Source organism: Dipodomys spectabilis, unplaced genomic scaffold (genome assembly GCF_019054845.1).
Source record: "Dipodomys spectabilis isolate Male_0828 unplaced genomic scaffold, ASM1905484v1 ptg000416l, whole genome shotgun sequence".
Lineage (NCBI taxonomy): Eukaryota > Metazoa > Chordata > Mammalia > Rodentia > Heteromyidae > Dipodomys > Dipodomys spectabilis.
Genome location: NW_024871093.1, coordinates 1,591,910 through 1,612,928, shown reverse-complemented (window position 1 = coordinate 1,612,928; position 21,019 = coordinate 1,591,910). Strand labels below are relative to the sequence as shown.

Here is a 21,019-nt window from a genome sequence, read left to right as displayed (position 1 = left end):
CACCTGGCTTTTTATTTTCCTTTCCTTTCCTTTTCTCTCTCTCTCTCTCTCTCTCTCTCTCTCTCTGTGTATTGGTTCTGGCACTTGAACTCAGGGCATGGGTGCTGACCCTGAGCTCTTCTGCTCAAGGCTAGAGCTCTACCACTTTGACCACAGCTCCACTTCCAGCTTTCTAGTGGGTTAATTGGAAATAAGAGTCTCAGGGACTGGCTTTGAACTGGGGTCCTCGGATCTCAGCCTCCTGAGTAGTTAGGATTACAGCCATAAGCCACTAATGCCCAGCAGAAAGTTTGTTCTTTTTATAGCGTGGTAATTACTGCCTGTGGAGGCCCTGTACCACAAAAACACACAGTCAGGGGAGCAGGGGTGGGACAGGGTGCAGCTCAGTAGTATGAGAGGCTCTGGGTTGGATCCCCAGCACCAAATAAGGGGCTGAAAACCCACAGGGGCGCACAGAATTTGTAAGCGGTTTCAGGGGTTCACACGCCCAAGGCTGGGGCTCAGTCTCAGAATCCCAGGCAATAATTGTTGGCCATCCTCATTTTTTAGCCACGTGAACTGTGAGGCTCAGAATGGGGGGGACGGAGGGGCTCAAAGTAACAGCGCTGCAGGAGCTCAGAGGTCTGGCCCAGGTTCCCGCCAATCGTGTGTGTGTGTGCGCGCGCGCGCGTGTGTGTGTGCGTGTGTGTGTGTGTGTGTGTGTGTGTGCGTGTGTAAGGGGGGGCGGAGGGAGGCACAGAGGCGCAATGCCCACCTGGGAGCACGTAGAGAAGGGCGGGGCGAGCCAGGGGGCGTGGTCTGGCCCCGCCCCGCCCCCTCCGCCGAGATCGGGGGCGGGGCCTCCCTCCAACCTGCGCCGCTCCAACATGGCTCCGCGGTTGTGCAGCATCTCCGTGAGCGCGCGGCGGCTGCTGCGGAGCCCTGGGCCCCGCACCGGGGACGGCGCGGCTGCAGCTGCGGCGCGGTGAGAGTCAGTCGGGTTGGGGTGGCCCCGCGCGCTGGCGCGGGGATCGGGGCGGGGGGAGGGGTCCGGGGCCCAGGGCGGGGGGTGGGGAGGAGGGGGGCGGGGAGGAGCGGAGACTCCTTGGCTTGCCATCTTAGGGGTAGAGGCGGAGTCAGGAGCCAGGCCTGGGAAAGAATGGGGGAGAGTTCGAAAGGCAGGGGTAGGGGCTTTTGTTGTTTCGCAGTGTAGCCCTAGCTGGTCTTGAACTTGCAGTTCTGCCTCACCCTCTCAAGCGTTGGGCTTACAGGCGTGAACCACCATGCAGTGCTAGGCAGGGCTTTTATCCTATTGGGTATCTGGGTCTGGGTTGAGAAAGATGGGGTGAGTTGGAGGGCCAGGTGTTGGTTCCTGGAGAGTGGGAGGTGGCAGGGATACGATTAGCCAGCAACCCTTTCCTTGGGCCTTTCCCTAGCACTGTGATTATTTAGCACACACTGGAGGTGGGGGGAGGGAGGTGGGAGGGTGGGGGAGATGGGGGGACGACCTCTGGGCCTGGCAGCTCCTACCTGGAGAAGTTCTAGGGCGGAGAGAGATGGTGGCCAGAGGGTACAGTGGAGGGCCCCCAAAGGTCTGTACATTCTCAGCTTCCCCATCCTGAATGGTACAGGTGGGTTAACAGAGACCTCTGAGGGGATGGGAATTGCCCAAGGTCACTGTCCCTGCTGTGTCCTGGCTGTACTGATTCCAGGCAGTGTCTCCAGATGCACCATGCACTTTGTACCACAACTTGGAGCCTCCTGAGAGGAGACTGCTAGGCCATGTGCTCAGCCCTGCCTGTTGTTTGACCCTGCTCTGGTGCTCAGGCAGGGCTTGGCTTCTCCTGACTGGCCCTGGACAGCTCCTCCCTCCTCCTCCATGCCTATCACCCTGTGTGCCAACCTGTCTCTCTTACTAGGTCATTTGCTTATTTTTCTATATCCCCATTACCTCTCCCTCCCACAGTGCCCATAACAGGCCTCCCACTTGGGAGGAAGCAGGGTTCTTCCTACAGAATTGCCCCAGAGCCAAGCTGAAGAGCTCTGTTAGACCCTAGCTCTGTTAGAGCAGTGGGAGCTGTGGCTATGTTGGGGGAAGGCAGCCAGCCCAGCCATGTGCCCCTTACCTGGACTACCAAATAAGGAAGGAGAAAGCATCATGAAATGAGCTCAGAGTTTGCCTGGCACTAGTAAATCTAACTCAGCTTTTTTTTTTTTTTTTTTGGTGAGGTGACCTTGGGTATGTCATTGGACTTCTTCAAGTCTCAGATTCCTCATCAGTGTGTAAAAAAGGAAATAATACATATCTCATAGGCTTGTTTGTGCTTTTTTTTTTTAGTGTGCGTGTGTGGTTCTGGGGATTGAAACCAGGGTTTCACACCTGCCACTGAACTAGACTCCCAGTCCTCCTGGGATTGTTGAGGATTAAAGAGTTCTATGGTTAGTCATTTGCTGGTGGCTGTAATCTCAAATTCTAAGGAAGCTCAGATCTAAGGATCAAACTTTGAAGCTAGTCAGAAAAAAGCCCAACACTTTATTTCCAATTAATCAGCACAAAATTTGGACTGGAGTCATGGTTCAAGTGGCAGAGTGTCAGCCATGTGTGAAAAAGCAGAGTGAGAGTTCAAACGCTGGTTCTGGCACCATACGCACATGAACAGTCCGTGCTGGTTCATGCCTGTAATCCCAGCTGTCCAGGAGGTAGATAGCAGGAGGATCAAAGTTCAAATCCAGCCCTAGCAAAAATTTGGCAAGATCCCATTTCAACCAATAGCTGAGTGTGGTGGTACTTGCTTGTCACTCTTGCCCAGGTTGGCTTCAAACCATGTTTCTCAGATCTCTACTGCCTGAGTAGCTGCAATTACAGATGTACATCATCATACTTGTCCTTTAACTTGTGTGTGTGTATGTGCGTGCGTGTGCGTGTGCCAGTCGTGGAGCTTGAACTCAGGGCCTGGGTGCTGAGTTTGGCTCAAGGCTGGTGCTCTACCACATGAGCCACAGTGCCATTTCTGGCCTTTTCTGACTAGTTCATTGGAGAGAAGAGTCTCAGGGACTTTCCTGCCCAGGCTGGCTTTGAACCTCAGTCTTCAGATCTCAGATGTCTAAGTAGCTAGGATTATAGGTGTGAGCCACCAGCACCCAGCTAACTTATTTTTTGGCAATTCTGGGTTTGAACTCAGATCTTGTGCTTGCTAGGTAGGCACTCTGTCAATTGATCCATGTCCCCAACCTTGGCCTTTTCATTTTTATTTTTTTTGGGGGGGGCAGTATTAGGGATGGCATCCAGGGTCTGTTGCATGCTAGACAAATGATCTACTACTAAGGTACAGACCCCCTCCCCCAAAATTTTTTTTGAACTTGTGAAAATGTGTGCTTGAGGATGGTGGCTTGGAGTTCAGATCTACTCCAGCATCTTGCTTAGTCTCTGGGGGATTTTACCTGCAGAAATTTCCTTCTTGGGGTGGGGGAGTTGGGGGGAGGGAAAATAGGAGAAAAACGAGGGAGAGGGTAACAGTGTTGGACAAGAAATGTCTTCATTATGTATGTAACTATAACCCCTCTGTACATCACCTTGACAATAAAATTAAAAAAAGAAAAAAATCTCCTTCAGATTAGGCTGCTCTGCCTCATTCACTTAATAGATGGGAAAGCTGAAGCTCACAGGCAGGGAGCTTCTGAACCCCTCTTTGCCTCTCCAGTGTCCTAGCCCCCCAGGCTCTCTTCCCCAGGGCTGGCCTCTGGCTATTTATTCTGGTCACTACCTATGTTAATAGATTACTAGAAACCTAGCTGGGGAGCAAAGGTCTTGGTCCACAAATTGTGGAGCCACCTCTCTAGGGGTGAGGCAGCCCCTCTATAGTCAGACCAAAAATCCCACCCCAGGTGGGGGCTAGCCCTGCTCCCTGACTTGCTGTATGACCTTGGGAAGTTCCTTCAACTTTCCAAGCATAAACTATTTTATCTTCCCGAAAGTGGGAACAGGAAGAGTCACAGCATTATAAAGATCGTGGCATTGATCCTGTGAGAAATTGAGTCAGCATAGATCCCGGATTCAGACCCACTACACTACCCAGCTCATTCTAAGTTTTGTTTTTTAATTTGGTAAAGCTAAAATATATTGGCTTAAGCCAGGACCTGGTAGCTCATACCTGTAATCCTTGCTACTCAGGAGGCTGAGATCTGAGGATCGCAGTTCCAAGCAAGCCTGGGTAGAAAAGTTCTGAGACTCTTACCTCCAGTTAACCACCAGAAAACCGGAAGTGGTGCTGCGGCTCAAAGTGGTAGAGCACTAGTCTTGAGTAAAAGGAGCTCAGAAGCAGTGCCCAGGCCTAGAGTTCAAGCCCTAGGAGCAGCAAAAAAAAAAAAAAAAAAAAAGACTAGACTGGAGTTGTGGCTGAAATGCTAGAGGACTAGCTGAAGCAAGCAAGCTGAGCAAGCAGGCAGCTGTACTTCCACCCTGGGTATCAGTTAACAAAAAAACCCAGCATATAAAGAATGAAGAAATTGGGCTGGGATTGTGGCTTAGTGGTAGAGTGCTTGCCTAGCATGCATGAAGCCCTGGGTTCGATTACTCAGTACCACATAAACACAAAACAAAAAAAGCTGGAAGTAGCACTGTGGCTCAAGTGGTAGAGTGCTAGCCTTGAGCAAAAGAAGTTCAGGGATAGTGCCGAGGCCCTGAGTTCAAGCTCCCGGACTGACAAAAAAAAAAAGAAAAATGTAACCACCTACCTCCCCTCTGTCTTAGCTAAACAGAATAGTAGCTTCCTTTAACCCTGGTTTCATTTTCTTTTTTTGTCAGTCATGGGGCTTGAACTCTGGGCCTGGGAGCTGTTCTTCAGCTCTTCAGTTCAAGGCTAGCATTCTACCACTTGAGCCACAGTGCCACTTGCGACTTTTTCTGTTTATGTGGTGCTGAAGAATCGAACACAGGACCTTATGCATGCAAGGCAAGCACTCTACCACTTAGCCACCTTCCAACCTCTCAGTTTCATTTTCTTTTTTTTTTTTTGGGTCCGGTCGCGGGGCCTGAACTCTGGGCCTGGGCGCTGTCCCTCGGCTCTTCAGCTCAAGGCTAGTGCTCTACCACTTGAGCCACAGCGCCACTTCCGGCTTTTTTCTTTTTGCTTATGTGGTGCTGAGGAATCGAACCCAGGGCCTCGGGCATGCAAGGCAAACACTCTACCACTGAGCCAACTTCCCAGCCCTCAGTTTCATTTTCTATGACCCGAGTTGCCAGAGTTCAAATCCAGCCCTAGCTGGGGGTGAGCGTGGGGAATATAAACTGGGAACGTCCAAAAAATGAACCAGACCACATGGAATATGAACTGGAAAATCCTAGAAAAGAAACAAGACCATATTCACATGTATTTTCTACATATTACAGTTCTAGTTTATTATGATAGTGCCTAACATAAATTAAACTTTATGTTAAGTATGTACATATAGAACACATCTACAGTTGGACACTATCCTCAGTTTCTAATATCCACAGGGACTTAGAGCATATCCCTCATCCATAAGGGCAGACTTCTATTAACATTTCAGAACAAATCGCTTTTCATCTTCCTCTGTGACCAAACAAATCTATCACCATTATAAGATGATTGCTTTGTCATTTTGGTAATGGGGATTGAACCAGCACATTCTGTATCATTGAGGCTCACGTACCACCTCCCCATCAGATAATTCCTTCCCTCCCTCCCTCCCTCCTTCCCTTCCCTTCCTTCCTTCCCTTCCTTCCTTCCCTTCCTTCCTTCCTTCCTTCCTTCCTTCCTTCCTTCCTTCCTTCCTTCCTTCCTTCCCTCCTTCCCTCCCTCCCTCTCTCCCCCTCTCCCCTTCTCTTTCTCTTTCTCTCTTTCTTTGTGTATATGCTAGTCCTGGGGCTTGAACTCAGAGCCTGGGCATTGACCCTGAATTTTAGTGCTCAAGGCTAGCACTCTGTCTCTGAGACACAGCTTTACTTCCAGCTTTTGGTGGTTAATTAGAGATAAGGGTCTCACAGACTTTCCTACCTAGGCTGGCTTCAAACCTCCATCCTCAGGTCTCTGTCTCTCAAGTAGCTAGGATTACAGGTGTGAGCGACCACCATCAGACAGTCTCAGTTTAAAAGAAAGTAATATCTTTAATTGTCAGACATTTGTTCTATCCTCATAAAAGACTTGCAAGAAGAGAAGGCTTGCGCACACTACCAGGAATTCTCTCTCAGCAGACTTACTTTTCAGACCTCTCCAAAAGCTTCATTGAAGGCTGTAGGGTAAAAAGATAGCCTAAAAGAAGCTGTGTACTGGGGCCTTGGATGTGGGGTGGAGGGGCCAGGACCCAATGCCAGCTTACCCCGTTCATGGCACCACTGTAGAGGAAACCTTTGTTCTCACAGCACCCTGTCCAGGTGGGCAGGACAAATGAGTGAATAAATGAATGCATGCATCATGCTTTGTGATACCTTTTACCCCTCTCGGCCCCAGTTCCCCTCCTCTCTGTCCCAGAGGCCTGAGGCAGAGTTGGGGCTCTGTTGACTGTGTCCAGTCATTCTTGCCAAGGGCTGGAACCTCCTCCGGACAAGGCTTGTCTTTGGCTGTTTGTGGAGTGTGGGAGGTGGGGCGCAGGCCAGGTGCAGGATGGGCTCTGGGGAGGACTGAGTGTAGCTTTCTTGAAGCACAATACAAAAGAGCCTGTTGTGAGGCAGCAGGTCCGCCTCAAGTGGTATAGCACCTTGTTAGCAAGCACATGGCCCTGAGTTCCATCCCTAGTCCTGTGAAATAAAGCAAACAAGGAAACCTTAAAATGTTCACAGAGGTCAGTTACAGTGGCTGGTATCTCAACTCCTCAGGGCATGGAGGCAGAAACTAGGAGGACCCCCATCTGAGGCTGGACTGGGCAAAAACATAAGACTATCAGAAAAAGAAAATAACTAGAGCAAAAATGGTTCGAGGCAACTGGGAGCTGGTGGCCCATGCCTGTAATCCTAGATCCTCAGAGATCTGAGGATCGCTGTTTGAAGCCAGCTGGGCAGGAAAGTCTATGAGACTCTTATCTCCAATCCCAAAGATAAGAAGTAGTGCTGTGATGCCAAGGGGTAAAATGCTAGTCTTGAGCACAACGTTTAGGGAGAGTACTCAAGACCTGAGTTCAAGCCCCAGGACTGACCAAAAAAAAAAAAAAGGAAAATCCAGAAGTGGCACTGTGGCTCAAGTGGTAGAGTGCTATTCTTGAGCAAAATAATCTCAGAGACAGCACACAGGCCCTGAGTTCAAGCCCCAGGACTGGCAAAAATGGCTAGACGCATGGTTCAACTGATAAAACACCTGCCTAGCAAGGGTGAGACCCTGAGTTCAGACCCCAAACCATGTTTGCGTGCGCACACACACACACACACACACACACACACACAGCTTGGAGCGTTGAGGTTAGCGCACACCTGGGGAATGGGGTACCCTGGGAAGGCAGGGAGTGTCAGGAGCAGAGACTGGTGAGATTGGTTGGGTTGGTCAGGCGGGTTTGGGGGTTGATCCATTTGACAGGAGGCTACCATCGTGGCAAGTAGATAATGTGGAGGCACCGAGGCTGGAATGAAGTGGTGAGAGGTGAGGCTCCCTCTCCTGGCTTCCTAGTCTCTGCAGAGTTTCAAGACACAGACTGGGCAGCTGAGATCTCTGTAGAAGGGACTCCATTGGCTCTATTGCCAGAATGTGGGTCACCAGCCTGGGATGCAGGATAGTTGGGCAGACAGAACTATGTGTGTTCCCGTGGCCTCCCCCGCCCCACCCATGAGTCTTCCGACCTCTTCTGTGTCCTCCAGTTTCTACTCCAAGGACAATGAAAGCAGCTGGTTCCGCTCCCTCTTCGTCCACAAGGTGGATCCCCGGAAGGATGCCCACTCTACCCTGCTGTCCAAGAAGGAGACCAGCAACCTCTACAAGATCCAGTGTGAGTGGCTGCCAGCCCAGTCCTCTCAGGGCAGCATGGAGACGATGTCCCATGCCTGCCACCCTGACCCCACCCACTGCGAATGCCCGTGCCTGCTCTGCTTCACCCACCCCCCCCCCCCCCAACTGTCCTCTGTTGCAGTTCACAATGTGAAGCCTGAGTGTCTGGATGCCTACAACAGCCTCACGTGAGCATCCTCCTCCCTCAGCCTCCCATCCTGCCCGTACCCACCCATCCTCAGAACATTCCCCCCACCTCTTTCTCCTCCTTGCGGGAATCAAGGGAAGGGGATGAGCTCAGAACTGGAAGGTTTAAGGACATCTTGTCTTGTATTACGTTCATCCTGGGGCCTGTAGGGCCCAGCCCTTCACCATGCTCCTCCCACAGGGAGGCCGTGCTGCCCCAGCTGCACTTGGATGAGGACTATCCCTGCTCGCTCGTGGGCAACTGGAACACGTGGTATGGGGAGCAGGACCAGGCAGGTGAGATGCTTGCCTCCCTGGGGGCTCTTGGCACCCCTCCCATCTCGCTGTCCTCCACTCCCTCCACAGCAGCTCCTGCAGTGGGCTGCACTCTCGGGCAGCCCATGAAGCCTTCCATACTCAGCCATGGCTAGTCCCCTCCCACTTAGGCCTCCCCAGTTCCGTTCCCCAGAAGGAACATTTCCTGTTCAGTTTTTTATTTTTTTTTTTGCTTATGTGGTGCTGAGGAATCGAACCCAGGGCCTCATGCATGTAAGGCAAGCGCTCTACCACTGAGCCACCTTCCCAGCCCTCCCTTGGCTTGCTTTATTGGTTCACCTGTCTTTCATCTAGTTTTATTTAACATGGACATCACTTCCTCCTGGAACCCCTCCCTGAATTTTCTCCACTCAAGCTGGGCTAGGAACCTCCCCCGGCTCTCCAGGCCCCAGTTCACGCCTCTTCACGTTCTCATCTTGTGCCTGTAGCTGTCTCTTCCTGTATGTTCTGAGTAGCACATGTAGCACAGTTTTGTAGGGTGCCCTCAGACCCTATCTACAAATAGCTATCTTAGATTTAGTTAAAATTAAATGCTAAAAATCTATTTCCTCAGTCACTCCCTATAGCCACGTTGAGTGCCTACGTGACCTGCAACGGCTACCTTGGACGGCTACAGAACAGTTTTATTATAGCATAAGGGCCTTTTGGAATCTGCCTTGCACACTTTGTGTGTGTGTGCGCGCGCGCGTGTGCGCATGCATGCCGGTATTGTAGCTTGAACTGAGGGCCTAGACATTGTCTCTTAGCTTTTTTGCTTAAAGTTGGTGTTCTGCCAACATAGGCCATAGCTCTGCTTCCCATTTTTTGCTGATTGATTGGAGATAAGAGTCTCCTTGAATGCCGGGCGCTGGTGGCTCACGCCTGTAATCCTAGCTACTCAGGAGGCTGAGATCTGAGGATTGCGGTTCAAAGCCAGCCCAGGCAGGAAAGACTGTGAGACTCCTATCTCCAATAAACCACCAGAAAACCGGAAGTGGCACTGTAGCTCAAGTGGTAGAGCGCTCGCCTTGAGCTGAAGAGCTGAAGGACAGCGCCCAGACCCAGAGTTCAAGCCCCACGACCGACAAAAAAAAAAAAAAAAGAGTCTCCTTGACTTTCTTGTCCAGGTTGGTTTCAAGCCATGGTCCTCAGATCTCAGCCTCCTGAGTAGCTAGGATGCCAGGCGTGAGCCACCAGCGCCTGATTCCCCTTGTCACACTTAACCCATGTTGGAGCCACTCATTGTCCTGGCAGCCCCCTGACCTGTGCCCTTCCCAACAGTGCACCTATGGCGATTCTCAGGCGGCTACCCAGCCCTCATGGACTGCATGAACAAGCTCAAAAACAACAAGGTATGTGTATGTCATCACTTCTGCCCCCAAAGGCTCTACCTCCCCACGGGACCCACTGCTGGTGGGGGTCACTTCCTGATCAACATGCCCACATTGCCTGGTCCCCAGGAATACCTGGAATTCCGGAAGGAGCGGAGCCGGATGCTGCTGTCCAGGAGGAACCAGCTGCTTCTGGAGTTCAGCTTCTGGAATGAGCCACAGCCCAGAGCCGGCGGGAACATCTATGAGCTGAGGACCTACAAGCTCAAGGTGTGTCCCTCTCTAATCTCCCACCCTCCCGGCAGCCGTGCTGCTTGGCAGCTGGCCCGAGGTGGGCTGGCCCTGGACCCCAGCCTCTGGACTGGGCTTTTCCTCTGTCCCTTGGAGCACAGAACAGGTGTACTGACACGCATGTGTACACCTGAATCCCGGCCGAGAGGCCCTGGGGCGTTGGGGACAGTTGAGATGCTGGGAGTCAAAGGGGCTCATTGCTCTTCCTTCTGGTTCTTTTTCAGCCAGGAACCATGATCGAGTGGGGGAACAACTGGTAAGGAGCAGCCCCGGGGCTGAGGGTGTAGGGGAACCATGGGCCCCTGGGTGGCCACTTGGCGAGGGGCACATGGCAGAGACCCCAAAGGAGGAGCAGCCTAGAGATGCAGACCTAGAGGGGATAAGGTCTCTCCTGGTAAAGCAGCAGCCAGCGGTGGTACCTACAAAGTCCCATGCCCCAGCCGTCCATCCTGCCAGCCCCAGGCCCCAGTCAGGCAAGGATTCAACCTGCATCCACCTCGCCCTGGCCTCTATCCCCCACTCTGTGCCTTTCCAGGGCCCGGGCCATCAAATACCGGCAGGAGAACCAGGAGGCTGTGGGCGGCTTCTTCTCACAGATAGGGGAGCTCTACGTTGTGCATCACCTCTGGGGTAGGTTATGGGCTCCTGGGAGGCTTCTGCTGGTCCCCTCCCTCCCATGTCACTCCATGTGCCTTTATGGAACTCACATTCTAGCAGAGGGACACTCTATGTCAGCCAAGAACTTGCCAAAAATGACTCCTTTCAGATGATTGCTGAGACTGTGGAAAGAAGACAGAAAGAGATGATAGAGGAAAACTTGAATAGGGAAAGAAATCCTTCCTGAAGGCTAAATGTAAATGCAGAGCCAGCTGTGATTTGCTGGAGTGAAACATGGCAAGTGGAGGGAACAGCATGTGCAAAGGTCCTGTGGTAGGGGGCCTCTGGGAGGTTGGTATAGGAGTGAGTGAGGAAGAGAGTATGGAGATGGAATAGGAAAGGAGGACAGATAGCCAGATCGTTATATGCCTCACAGGCTGTGGATGAGCCGGGATTCACCGGAAATAAACTGGGAGCTGTAGTAGTAGTAAACAATTCTGGTTGTTAAGTGCCTAGGGACAGTAGAGAAGAACTTAACATGAGCTCAAGCAGGTGAGGATGGGGCCTGGTCTCAGGTAGTAACACAGGTGCTGAGCCTAGAGACCGTGAACAAATGCTATCCGAGATTGAGTTATCCCTGGGGGGTGAGGAAGGAGGATGCCAGCAGAGTTCCCAGGCCCTGTCCTAAAATAACTGTGTCATTTTGTCAAGACTGGGAGATCTTGGGGAGGAGCAGGGTGAAGGCCTAAGGAAGGTAACATTTAAGATCCTGGCATATCCAAATACAGATGGCATGCAGACACAGCATATTGGAGAATCTCGAGGACAGTTTGGGGCTGCAAGTAGAAGTTTAAGAGTTGTCAAGCCGGGCAACAATGAGATGTGCAAGATGCTATGTCAAAAAACGAACTTTACAATTTAGGTGGGGTGGGGGTGGGGGAGGTGTAGTTGTGGAGATGGGAGGGAAAGGAATGGTAGGGGAAAAACAAAGGAGGAGGCAACAATGCTTGATAAGAAACGTACTCATTACCTTGCTCATGTAACTGTAACCCCTCTGTACAGTACTTTCACAATAAAAAACTTACTTTAAAAAAAAAAGTTGTCAAGCCGGTGCCAGTGGCTCACACCTGTATGTAATCCTAGTTACTCAGGAGGCTGAGTTCTGAGGATCATGGTTCAGGAACATCCGTGAGACTCTTATCTCCAGTTAACCACCAGAAAAGCAAAGTGGTGCTGTGGCTCAAGTGGTAGAGTGCTAGCCTTGAGCCGAAGAGCTGAGGGACAGCGCCAGGCCCAGAGTTCAAACTCCACAACCACCACCACCAACAACCAAAAAAGAGTCATCAACACATGTACACTTCCTAAAATCCCAAAGGCCTTTTTCTACCTCAGGGCCTTTGCACATGCTGTACCTCTTTCTTGAAGCACTTTTCTCCAGCAGTTCACAGCTGGCTCCTTTTCATCCTTTAGCTCTGACCTTACATTTACTCCCTGGGAGTAACCTTTTTTGTCTTGTCACCTGAGTTTTCTCTTTCATGTCTTCCTGTCCTTTTTCATAAATATTATTTGTAATTCTTTTTTTTTTTTTTGGACAAGTACCTGGGTGAGACTGACAAAGGCAATGTTTGCTGATGGTCTGAGGGAGGCAACTGGGGAGGAAGAGGTAGCAGGCCAGACTTGGGGTGGTAGGAAGGGCCCTGTGCTCCGGGAGATCATCTGTGTGTGATGAATGCGCTTGTGCCTTTTCCACAGCCTATAAGGACCTGCAGTCTCGAGAAGAGACTCGAAACGCTGCCTGGAGGAAGCGGGGCTGGGATGAAAATGTTTACTATACAGGTAAGTGCCTCCTCTGGGTGGGTCAGTGGGGCCTTCAGAGGACATTTGAGGGGAGCCCCATGTGGGCATGAGTCTCCCTGCACAGACAGCCTCATTTGATCACCTCTAGTGATGAGGAACTGTTTTGCAGTTCTACCACTTGAGCTATACCCCCATCCCTTTTTGCATTCGTTGTTTATTTTTTGTCAGTTGTGGGGTTTGAACTCAGGGCCTACGCGCTGTCCCTGAGCTCTTTTGCTCAAGGCTAATGCTCTGCCACTTTGAGCCACAGCTCCACTTCTGGTTTTCTGGTGGTTCATTGGAGATGAGTCTCATGACTTTCCTACCTGAGCTGGCTTTGAATATCCATCCTCAGGTCTCAGCCTCCTTGAGTAGCTAGAATTACAGACGTGAGCCACCAATGTCTGGCTGCATTTGTTATTTTTATGTCTAGAGTCACCCTGAGCAGCCTCAACCCATGATCTTTCTACAGATAGCCTCTTGTTTTGAGGGAGTCTTGCTTTTGTCCCCAAGGCTGGCCTCACACAATGATACTCCCATATCTCTCTCTAGAGTAGTTGGGATTACAGGGATGAACTACCCTGTGGGCCCTAATTTATGAGCAAGTTTTTTTTTCCTTTTTTTTTTTTTTTTTGCTGGTCCTGGGGCTTGAACTCAGGGCCTAGGCCCTGTCCTTGATCCTCTCTGTGCTCAAGGCAAGTGCTTTACCACTTGAGCCACAGCACCACTTTTTCTGTCTATGTGGTACTGAGGAATTGAACCCAGGGCTTCATGCATGTTAAGCAAGCACTCTACCACTAAGCCACATTCCCAGCCCAATGAGCAAATTTTTGCTCAGTGTGTTACCACTTTGCTAGAAGCCAACAGAACCCCCTGGAGTCAGTCAGTGGGACAGACCCCCATCATGGGGGCAGGACGCTGTGGTGAGTGACTGGTTGTTGGCAGATAGGTAAATAAGAGCCTGTCTTGGCCCTTGACAAGGAGCCTACAGTGATGCTTCCTCACTTCCAGCTGGTGTGAGGAGATGTGTTTGCGACAGGTAGCCCAGGCTGGCCTCAATCCCTCAATCTTCCTGCCTCAGCCTGTCAGTTACATGTGCACTACCACACTCAGTTAGAAACTGTACTTTAACTAGAAGGTGATTTCTCTTAAATCACAGTCCAAAAAGCTCCAAGCAGGAAGCCGAAATTTCACCTTCAGGGTGACTGTCAGCTAACTGGGTTGCAGATTCCTCTGCAGATCTGAAAAAAGGAGTTAGTTGGACCAAACAAATGTTTCTTTTGGCTAGTCCTGGGTTTTGAACTTAGGGCCTGGGCACTGTCCCCGAGCTCTTTCACTCAAATGAGCACTCTACCACTTAGAGCCACAGTGACACATGTGGTTATCTGGTAGTTAGTAAGAGTCTCATGGATTTTCCTGCCTGTGCTGGCTTTGAATTGTGATCAGGTGTGAGCCCCTAGCACCCAAGCCAGCCCCTCACAGCTTTTCTGCCAGTATATTACCACCAAGGTTATCTTGTTTTCCCCCCTTTTGGTGCTTTGAACCCTGTACCTTGCATAAGCTAATAAACATGTACTCTGCTACTGAATTCCACTCCCAGCCTTATAAATACCTTCTTGATATTTTTTTTTCCAACTATCCTACTTTATCCTTAACCCGTCTTTGTCCTTAACAGTATCTGTGAAATCATTATTTGTGTGTGTGCCAGTCCTATATTGCTTAAGGCTAGCTAGCATTCTACCATTTGAGCCATAGCTCTACTTCTAGCTTTTTTGGTGGTTACTTGGAGATAAGTTTCTCAGGGACTTTCCTGCACAGGCTGGTTTCAAACTGCGATCCTCAGATCTCAGCCTCCTGAGCAGCTAGGATTATGGGCATGAGGCACCGGTGCCCAGCTACAAAATTAACTTTTACTTAACTAGTTTGTTTCTGTGGTACTTTGGATGGAACCCAGACCATCATTCAAGCTATTCAAGTGCTCTACCCCTCAGTTACATCCCCTCCCAAACTATTTGGTTCACATGCATAGGATAAAAAAAATCTTTATCTCATCTCAACCAAAGTCCTCTTATAATGTATTCTCCATTGGCGCTTCTAGAAGGGCAACAGGACCTCCTTTCCTTTCACATGGGTGTGTGTGTGGCTGTGGCCTCAGTCCTCTTTGTGACCTCTTCTCTCTCCACAGTCCCCTTGGTGCGACACATGGAGTCTCGGATCATGATCCCCTTGAAGATTTCTCCTCTCCAGTGATCCTGCTGATGCCTCTGCCTCCTTCCCCTTCTCCCTCAGGGCAGCCTGGGACAGCAACACTCTTGGTCCTGATTTTTTCTCTCTGCTTTGGAAGGACTCTAAAGAGTAGTGCTTAACTCAAAGCTGACAATTGTTCTGAGCATGACAGCATTTTCCAGAAAACACCTTCTCCCACGCCCATCAATCTCCTTCCCCCTGCTGGAAGTAGTTTTTTATTTCCTTGAATGAAGCATTAACAACCTTTTAGGTTTTCTCCCATTTCCTCCTCCCCCCAAGATTCTTTTTCTCAAGGCCACCAGACCTTAATTATCATGATGGATATGATTTAGTTGCACAAAAGATAGCATGACCCATGGTTGGAGGTGGAGTATTGGGAGGCTAGAGGTTAGACTAGGCCTGATCCTTGGAATTTACTGGTCACCATTGGACTATCCACTTGGACAAGCAAGTTCCAGCCAAATCCTTTCTGAGAGGCAAAAGCCCGGAACTGCCCTCCACTCAGCAAGAGCAGGAGATCCAGGAGACACACATGGAACAGCTATCCATGTGAGAACTTAGTGTTCAGAACGTGGGTTTGAATTACAGAATTTGGAATACAGGATTGTTAAGAAAGAGTTGATACAAGCCCTGTGGTGGGGGAGGAGAGTTTCATCTAATATTAGATGGAGAGAAGATTGCCTGCTTCTTCCTGCTAGTTGTAACCTCTTGCCCTCCTTCTGACAGGCAAAGATAGGGACCAGGACCTGTATCTTCCTCCCCTTTCATTCCCTCTCCCATACGTGGACATTTTGTTAAGGAGACTTAATAGAGCCCAGCAGGTCTAAGAAGTGGAGCCGATGGCTGGGGGAGGGAGTCATGTCTGCTCAGTGATCCTCATGCCTCTACTCAAGCTTGATTGTGCCTCCTGTCTGGACAAACGTGTGGAGTTGCTGACGGAACCAATTAAAAGATTTCTATAAATATTGACGTCTTCTTCAGGGAACCTCAGCAGATGCCCAAGGCAGGGCGCAGAGCCCTGCTCCCGGGGTAAGGTAGTGAAGGCCTGAGCTATTCCTGGAGGGTTCCTTCACCCTCATCGCCGGGCAAGAGAAAGGCACCGTCTGCACACGTGGAGAGTCAGGACGCGGGTGTTTCTAGCTCCCGATGAGTTTCCTGCCGGAAATGCTGGCGCGAGGGGTAGGAAAGGCCTGGGAGTTTCCAAATACACTACGGCTGTGGTTTCTGTCCTTGGCAACAGGCCTGAGGTGGAGAGGCGGGTGTGCAATGGGGGAAGTTATGCCCGTCCCGATCTGCGCCCTCCCGGGTGGCGGGGCGCGGACGGAAGCGCAGGCAAGCCCGCCGTGCCCAGGTTCTGCGCTGCGGCCTGAGCTGCGGGGCAGCCGAGCCGCCCCGGCCTCGGTCCGAACACCGAGGCCACGCCCGCTCGCTGCTGGCACGCTTACGCGACGGGGCGGGCACGAGGCCCGCGAGTCGACTCGGTCCGCACAGCCTCAGCTTCCCGGTCTTAGAGCAGCGGATCACGATGTGGAAGCGCGGCTCAGCGGGGACGCACGGCTCTTCCGACTCGGCCAACCGCTCTCCCCGCCCGCCGCGCTTCACTTCCGGGCCGCACTTCCGGACTCCGAGCCGCACTTCCGGCGTGCCGCTCCTTCCTTCAGCTCCTCTCTATGGTTGGCGGAAGTGAGTCGCCCCGCTGCCGGAAGTCGCTCGCGCGCGCCGGGGAATCGGATTCTGTGGTGAGGAGCGGGTCGGTGCGGCGGGGTGGTGCGGCGGGGGATTTCGGGCCCGAAAAGTGCCTCTGGTCTGAGGCCCTGTCCAGCTCCTCCGCCTTCACTCGCATGTCCCATCGCTGGGCTTGGGGCCGTTTCCATATCTCCCCCAGCCCACGGTGTGGCCTGGTGGTGGTGGTGGTGGTGATGATGATGATGGTGGTGATGATGGTGATGATGATGATGATGATGATGATGATGATGGTGGTGGTGGTCGTGGTGTTAACCATTCCGTTAATTGTGCCTTTTTGTGTGCCGGGGACTTAGGTGTGACGCCAGAAGTTGGGGTTTCCTACACTGAAGCCTTTCGGGTTCCACCTTGGTGGGTTGTGCCAGATCAGTTTGTCTCAGTACAACTTTTTGCAAAGGATTTTTAATCCAGGGGTCTTTTTTTGGGGGGGTGGTAGGAGTGCAAGTGCTGGGGGTCAGCCAGTGGCTTCGCGCATACAGGACAAGCGCTCTCTCACGGAGTTCTAGTCCCTTTTTAAACTTAAATTCAGTCCCTTTTTAGCTTAAATTTACTTTGTGAGAAAGGTTCTGATCTCTTCACTACATATAGAAAACGGCCATCGCTTATGCAGAAGATACTGATTAAAAAATTAATATTTTTGGCAGATGGAGGTGACTCAAATCTGTAATCTTAGCTACCCTGGAGGCTGAGTTCGCTGTTGGACAAACATTTGGCGGGGGTGGGGCACAACCTTCTTAGCCAGTAAAATAGCTGGGCTGTGGCTGGCGGTTGTCATCTCAGCTAGGAAGCCTAACTAGGAACAGGATAAGTCCAGGCTCAGATCCAGACATAAATGCTAGCTCACGTTCCCAAAACTAAAGCAAAGTGGATTGAAGGTATATATTTCAAGGGCTAGAGTTCCTGCCTTACAGAACTCTACATTCAATCTTCAGTTGGCATAGTAATGTAATAAAAACAGACCATTGCTAACTTTTGCTTATTGTCAGAGAGGTAGTCTTTTTGTTACAAAGTGACACTGGTATTTGTAGAAGTTCAAGAGAAACTAGGCAGCCAGACTCTGGTGTCTCAAACCTATAATCCTAGTTACTTAGAAGGCTGAGCTCTGAGGATCAAGATTCAAAGCCAGCCTCCAGCAGAAAAAGTCAGACTCTAATCTCCAGTTAACTGGCAAAAAGCCATAAGTGGAAGTGTGGCTCAAGTGGCCTTGAGTGAAAATCCAAGCAAGAGTGTAAAACCCTGAGTTCAAGCCCCAGTACTCACACAAAGCAACTAGGAGGCAATTAAATCCTACACTGTACCCCCCTCCAATTAGGGAATGAACTTCAGGGCTTCGTATTTGCTAGGTGAGAACTCCAGTACTTCAGCTATGTCCTCAGCAATCAGAAGTTTCAAAAAAAAAGAAAATGGATGAGTGGACATAGTAGTTCTTGTAATCCTAGAACTCAGGAGACTGAGGCAGGAAGGTCTCAAGTTTGAAGCCAACTTGGGCAGTTCATTCAGACCCTGTATCAAAAAGGGAGGAGGTGGGGATTACTGTCTCCCTGGGTGCTTACCACTACCTAAGATCACTCATGTACTTTCTACAGCCACATTCCTCATTGTGTTCATCTTTCCCAGCACAGTTATTTTGAAATGACACTATTGCTAGGTGGATCCCCTTCCAATTCAGCCCTCCCCCCCCCCCTTTTTTTTTTTTGGCTTTGGGGCTTGAACTCTGGGTCTGGGCCCTGTCCATAAGCTCTTCAGCTCAAGGCCTGCGCTCTACCACTTGAGTCATAACACCATTTCCACAGTGCTTTGTATTAATGGCTCCTAACAGCCCCTTAGTTAGAGACTGTTATTCTCATTTGATTTGAAGAAGCAAATCTAAAGGAGCCAACACAGAATGCCACAATATTGGTGCAAGGAGATTCCAATCCAGGAATCTCCAAATGCATCACAACTTATTTGGTGCTCTCCAGAAGTATTGGTGAGATTGATTGGGCATACACCTGGAGGTGATGACCGAGGGGTGGCAAGGGAGGATGTTTTGTGGTCATAGAGCTCCATGAAATGCATTCTTTTTTTTTTTTTTTTTTTTGGTCGGTCGTGGGGCTTGAACTCTGGGCCTGGGCGCTGTCCCTCAGCTCTTCAGCTCAAGGCGAGCGCTCTACCACTTGAGCTACAGCGCCACTTCCGGTTTTCTGGTGGTTTATTGGAGATAGGAGTCTCACGGTCTTTCTTGCCTGGGCTGGCTTTGAACCGCGATCCTCAGATCTCAGCCTCCTGAGTAGCTAGGATTACAGGCGTGAGCCACCAGCGCCCGGCGAAATGCATTCTTTTTTAATTTCATGGTTAAGCACCAATGAGTGGCCTTGACATATGGGATGCTGGCTGGAGTAGGTAGTACAGTACGAGAAGGACTAGTGGACATCACGTGTACCTATGCTTTAGCACACTAGTTTGAACCACTAATGCAGCCACATTTCCAGGCCTCAGTGAAATGGTAGTGATTCTTGCCTGAAAAGTTTGTTTTAAGACTCAAATGAGGACATACCCATAAAGTGCTTACAAGACTCAACCCACAGGACCAACCAGTAGTACTGGGACCAACCTTGTTCACCACACAGGAATTTGGGGGTAAATTTATGGAGCTCCGAGGGAAGAATCTAGGCAGGAAGACAAGCACAGATAAATTTCCTAATAGTTTATGCAAAGTACCCCAAAGAGTTCCTTAGTGAGACCTCAGAGGCTTCCCAGAGCAGAGGAGCTTTGCTTAGTGGAGAAGTGGAGAGGATGAAGAGAATTTCAAGGCAGGGAAAGCCTGTGTGCTATTCTGGGAGCTGTGAGTGCTGTGAGTAGTTGCAGCTAGGGGTAGAGATCAGAGGCAAGGGAGGATTAATAGGAATGGGAGAAGTGTGGTTGGGAAGGTGGGTTGGGGATAAACCAGGAAGGGACTTTATGCAGGGCCAGGAAATAAAGGCTTCGTTCTATACATTATAAAGAGGCAGCAAAGATTTTGAAACAGGCTGGTGTTATTTTTTGTGCCGATCCTGAATCTTGAACTCAGGTCACTGTCCCTTAGCTTTTTTGCTCAAGGCTGGTGCTCTACCACTTCAGACACAGTGCCACTTCCAGCTTTTTGGTGGTTCCTTGGAGATAAGAGTCTCACAGGCTTTCCTGCCCAGGCTGGCTTTGAACTGTGATCCTCAGATCTCAGCCTCCTGAGTAGCTAGGGTTACAGGCATGAGCTACACAGCTAGACTGGTCTTTTGAAAGAAAGGATTTAGACAGTAGTGTTAGGCAATACTGAGAGGAGCATGGAGGCCTGACCTGTAGGGTGTTTATAGGGACAGCGTGTCACCTGGGGCTGCAGGACACTCTGGGTAATGAGCTGGGTCTGAGGGGGTAGAGGAGGGAGAGGTTGAAGGTGATTCTGGGATGAATGGAGCATGTAATGAAGCTTATTTGAAAAGGGAGACAAGGACCAGAGATGTAGATCAAAGGTAGAGCACTGGCCTAGCCTTACCAAAGCCTACAGTCTGACCCATAGCACCTGGAGAAGGGAGAGGAGATGGAGCAGACAAATTCATTTTGGAGAAGCTGAAGGATGATTCTCTGTGAGAGGATTCAACCCTATGGAAGGTTAAGTGATTTTTTTTTTCCTGGTTCTTGGGCCTGAACTCAGAGTCTTTTTACTTGCTTTTATGTTGGTACTCTACCACCTAGGAGATGCCTCCAGCCCAGCTTTTTGCTAGTTATTTGGAGATAGAATCTCTGACTTTTCTGCCTCCGTTGGCTTCAAACCATGATCCTCCTATCTCAGTTTCCTGAGTAGCTAGGATTACAGAAATGAGCTACTGCACCCAGCTGTATATTTTCTTCAGTTACTAAGACTGTAGAATACCAAATCTGCTAGTCAGACTCTGGAAGAATCTCAAAAACTTTCTCCTTTTAAGAGCTCTTTGCTGTTTGCCTTCAGACTTCTAGGGACAGCCATGTCATCAGAATCCAGCAAAAAACGGAAACCCAAAGTGATTCGAAGCGATGGAGCTCCAACTGAAGGAAAAAGAAGTCGATCTGACATTGAGCAGGTGAGACTAGCCAGTTGTTACCACGCACCTGAGAAATTGCAGCTGTGGCCCATGGTGAGACTCGCAGAGCCTCAGGTTCTGTTCACTTCAGGGCTAACAGCAACATCCCAAGAATTACCAGACCTGTAGGAGACATGATTAATACCACACAGAGCATGTTCCAATGTGATACAAGGCTCCAGTTCTCCTGATGGTCCAAAAAAGGCAGTGCCTCAGCAGCACAGTGCTGGAGCTCTGGAAATATTGTATCCCTGGATCTGCCATTAACAGGGTACCAGAACCACATGCCCCTGAATCTAAGTACCGCTCAGCAGGATTTTGGTTACATGGAATCTGGTATGTCTTCTTCATAGGAGGCTATCATGCAGCCATTTTGTTATTTGAAGAGAATCTACTGCAAACAGCCTGGACAATATGATCCTATCTTGCTTAAAAGTAAAACATGTACTTACAATATTCACAAATTAATTGTTTGGTGCGAGGAAGAGAT

The 21,019-nt window shown here is 50.2% G+C and overlaps 1 protein-coding gene across 5 annotated transcripts in view; it reads left to right on the top strand.

Moving 5' to 3' along the window:
* The first annotated feature begins 828 nt into the window (after positions 1–828).
* The window catches only part of LOC122097156 (THO complex subunit 5 homolog), a 50,641-nt gene continuing 30,450 nt past the window's right edge, over positions 829–21,019 (top strand). The window contains exons 1-10 of one of the 5 annotated variants that reach the window (XM_042667629.1): positions 829–964; positions 7,784–7,911; positions 8,053–8,098; positions 8,299–8,393; positions 9,693–9,763; positions 9,872–10,012; positions 10,258–10,289; positions 10,569–10,663; positions 12,383–12,466; positions 20,426–20,529. In XM_042667629.1, coding sequence (XP_042523563.1) covers positions 867–964; positions 7,784–7,911; positions 8,053–8,098; positions 8,299–8,393; positions 9,693–9,763; positions 9,872–10,012; positions 10,258–10,289; positions 10,569–10,663; positions 12,383–12,466; positions 20,426–20,529 — 894 coding nt within the window. In that variant the 5' untranslated portion in view covers positions 829–866. Of the gene's footprint in view, positions 965–7,783; positions 7,912–8,052; positions 8,099–8,298; positions 8,394–9,692; positions 9,764–9,871; positions 10,013–10,257; positions 10,290–10,568; positions 10,664–12,382; positions 12,467–14,651; positions 15,679–16,394; positions 16,464–20,417; positions 20,530–21,019 lie in introns of those variants that run through there. The other 4 variants (XM_042667634.1, XM_042667630.1, XM_042667631.1 and 1 more) reach the window with 4 other exon arrangements.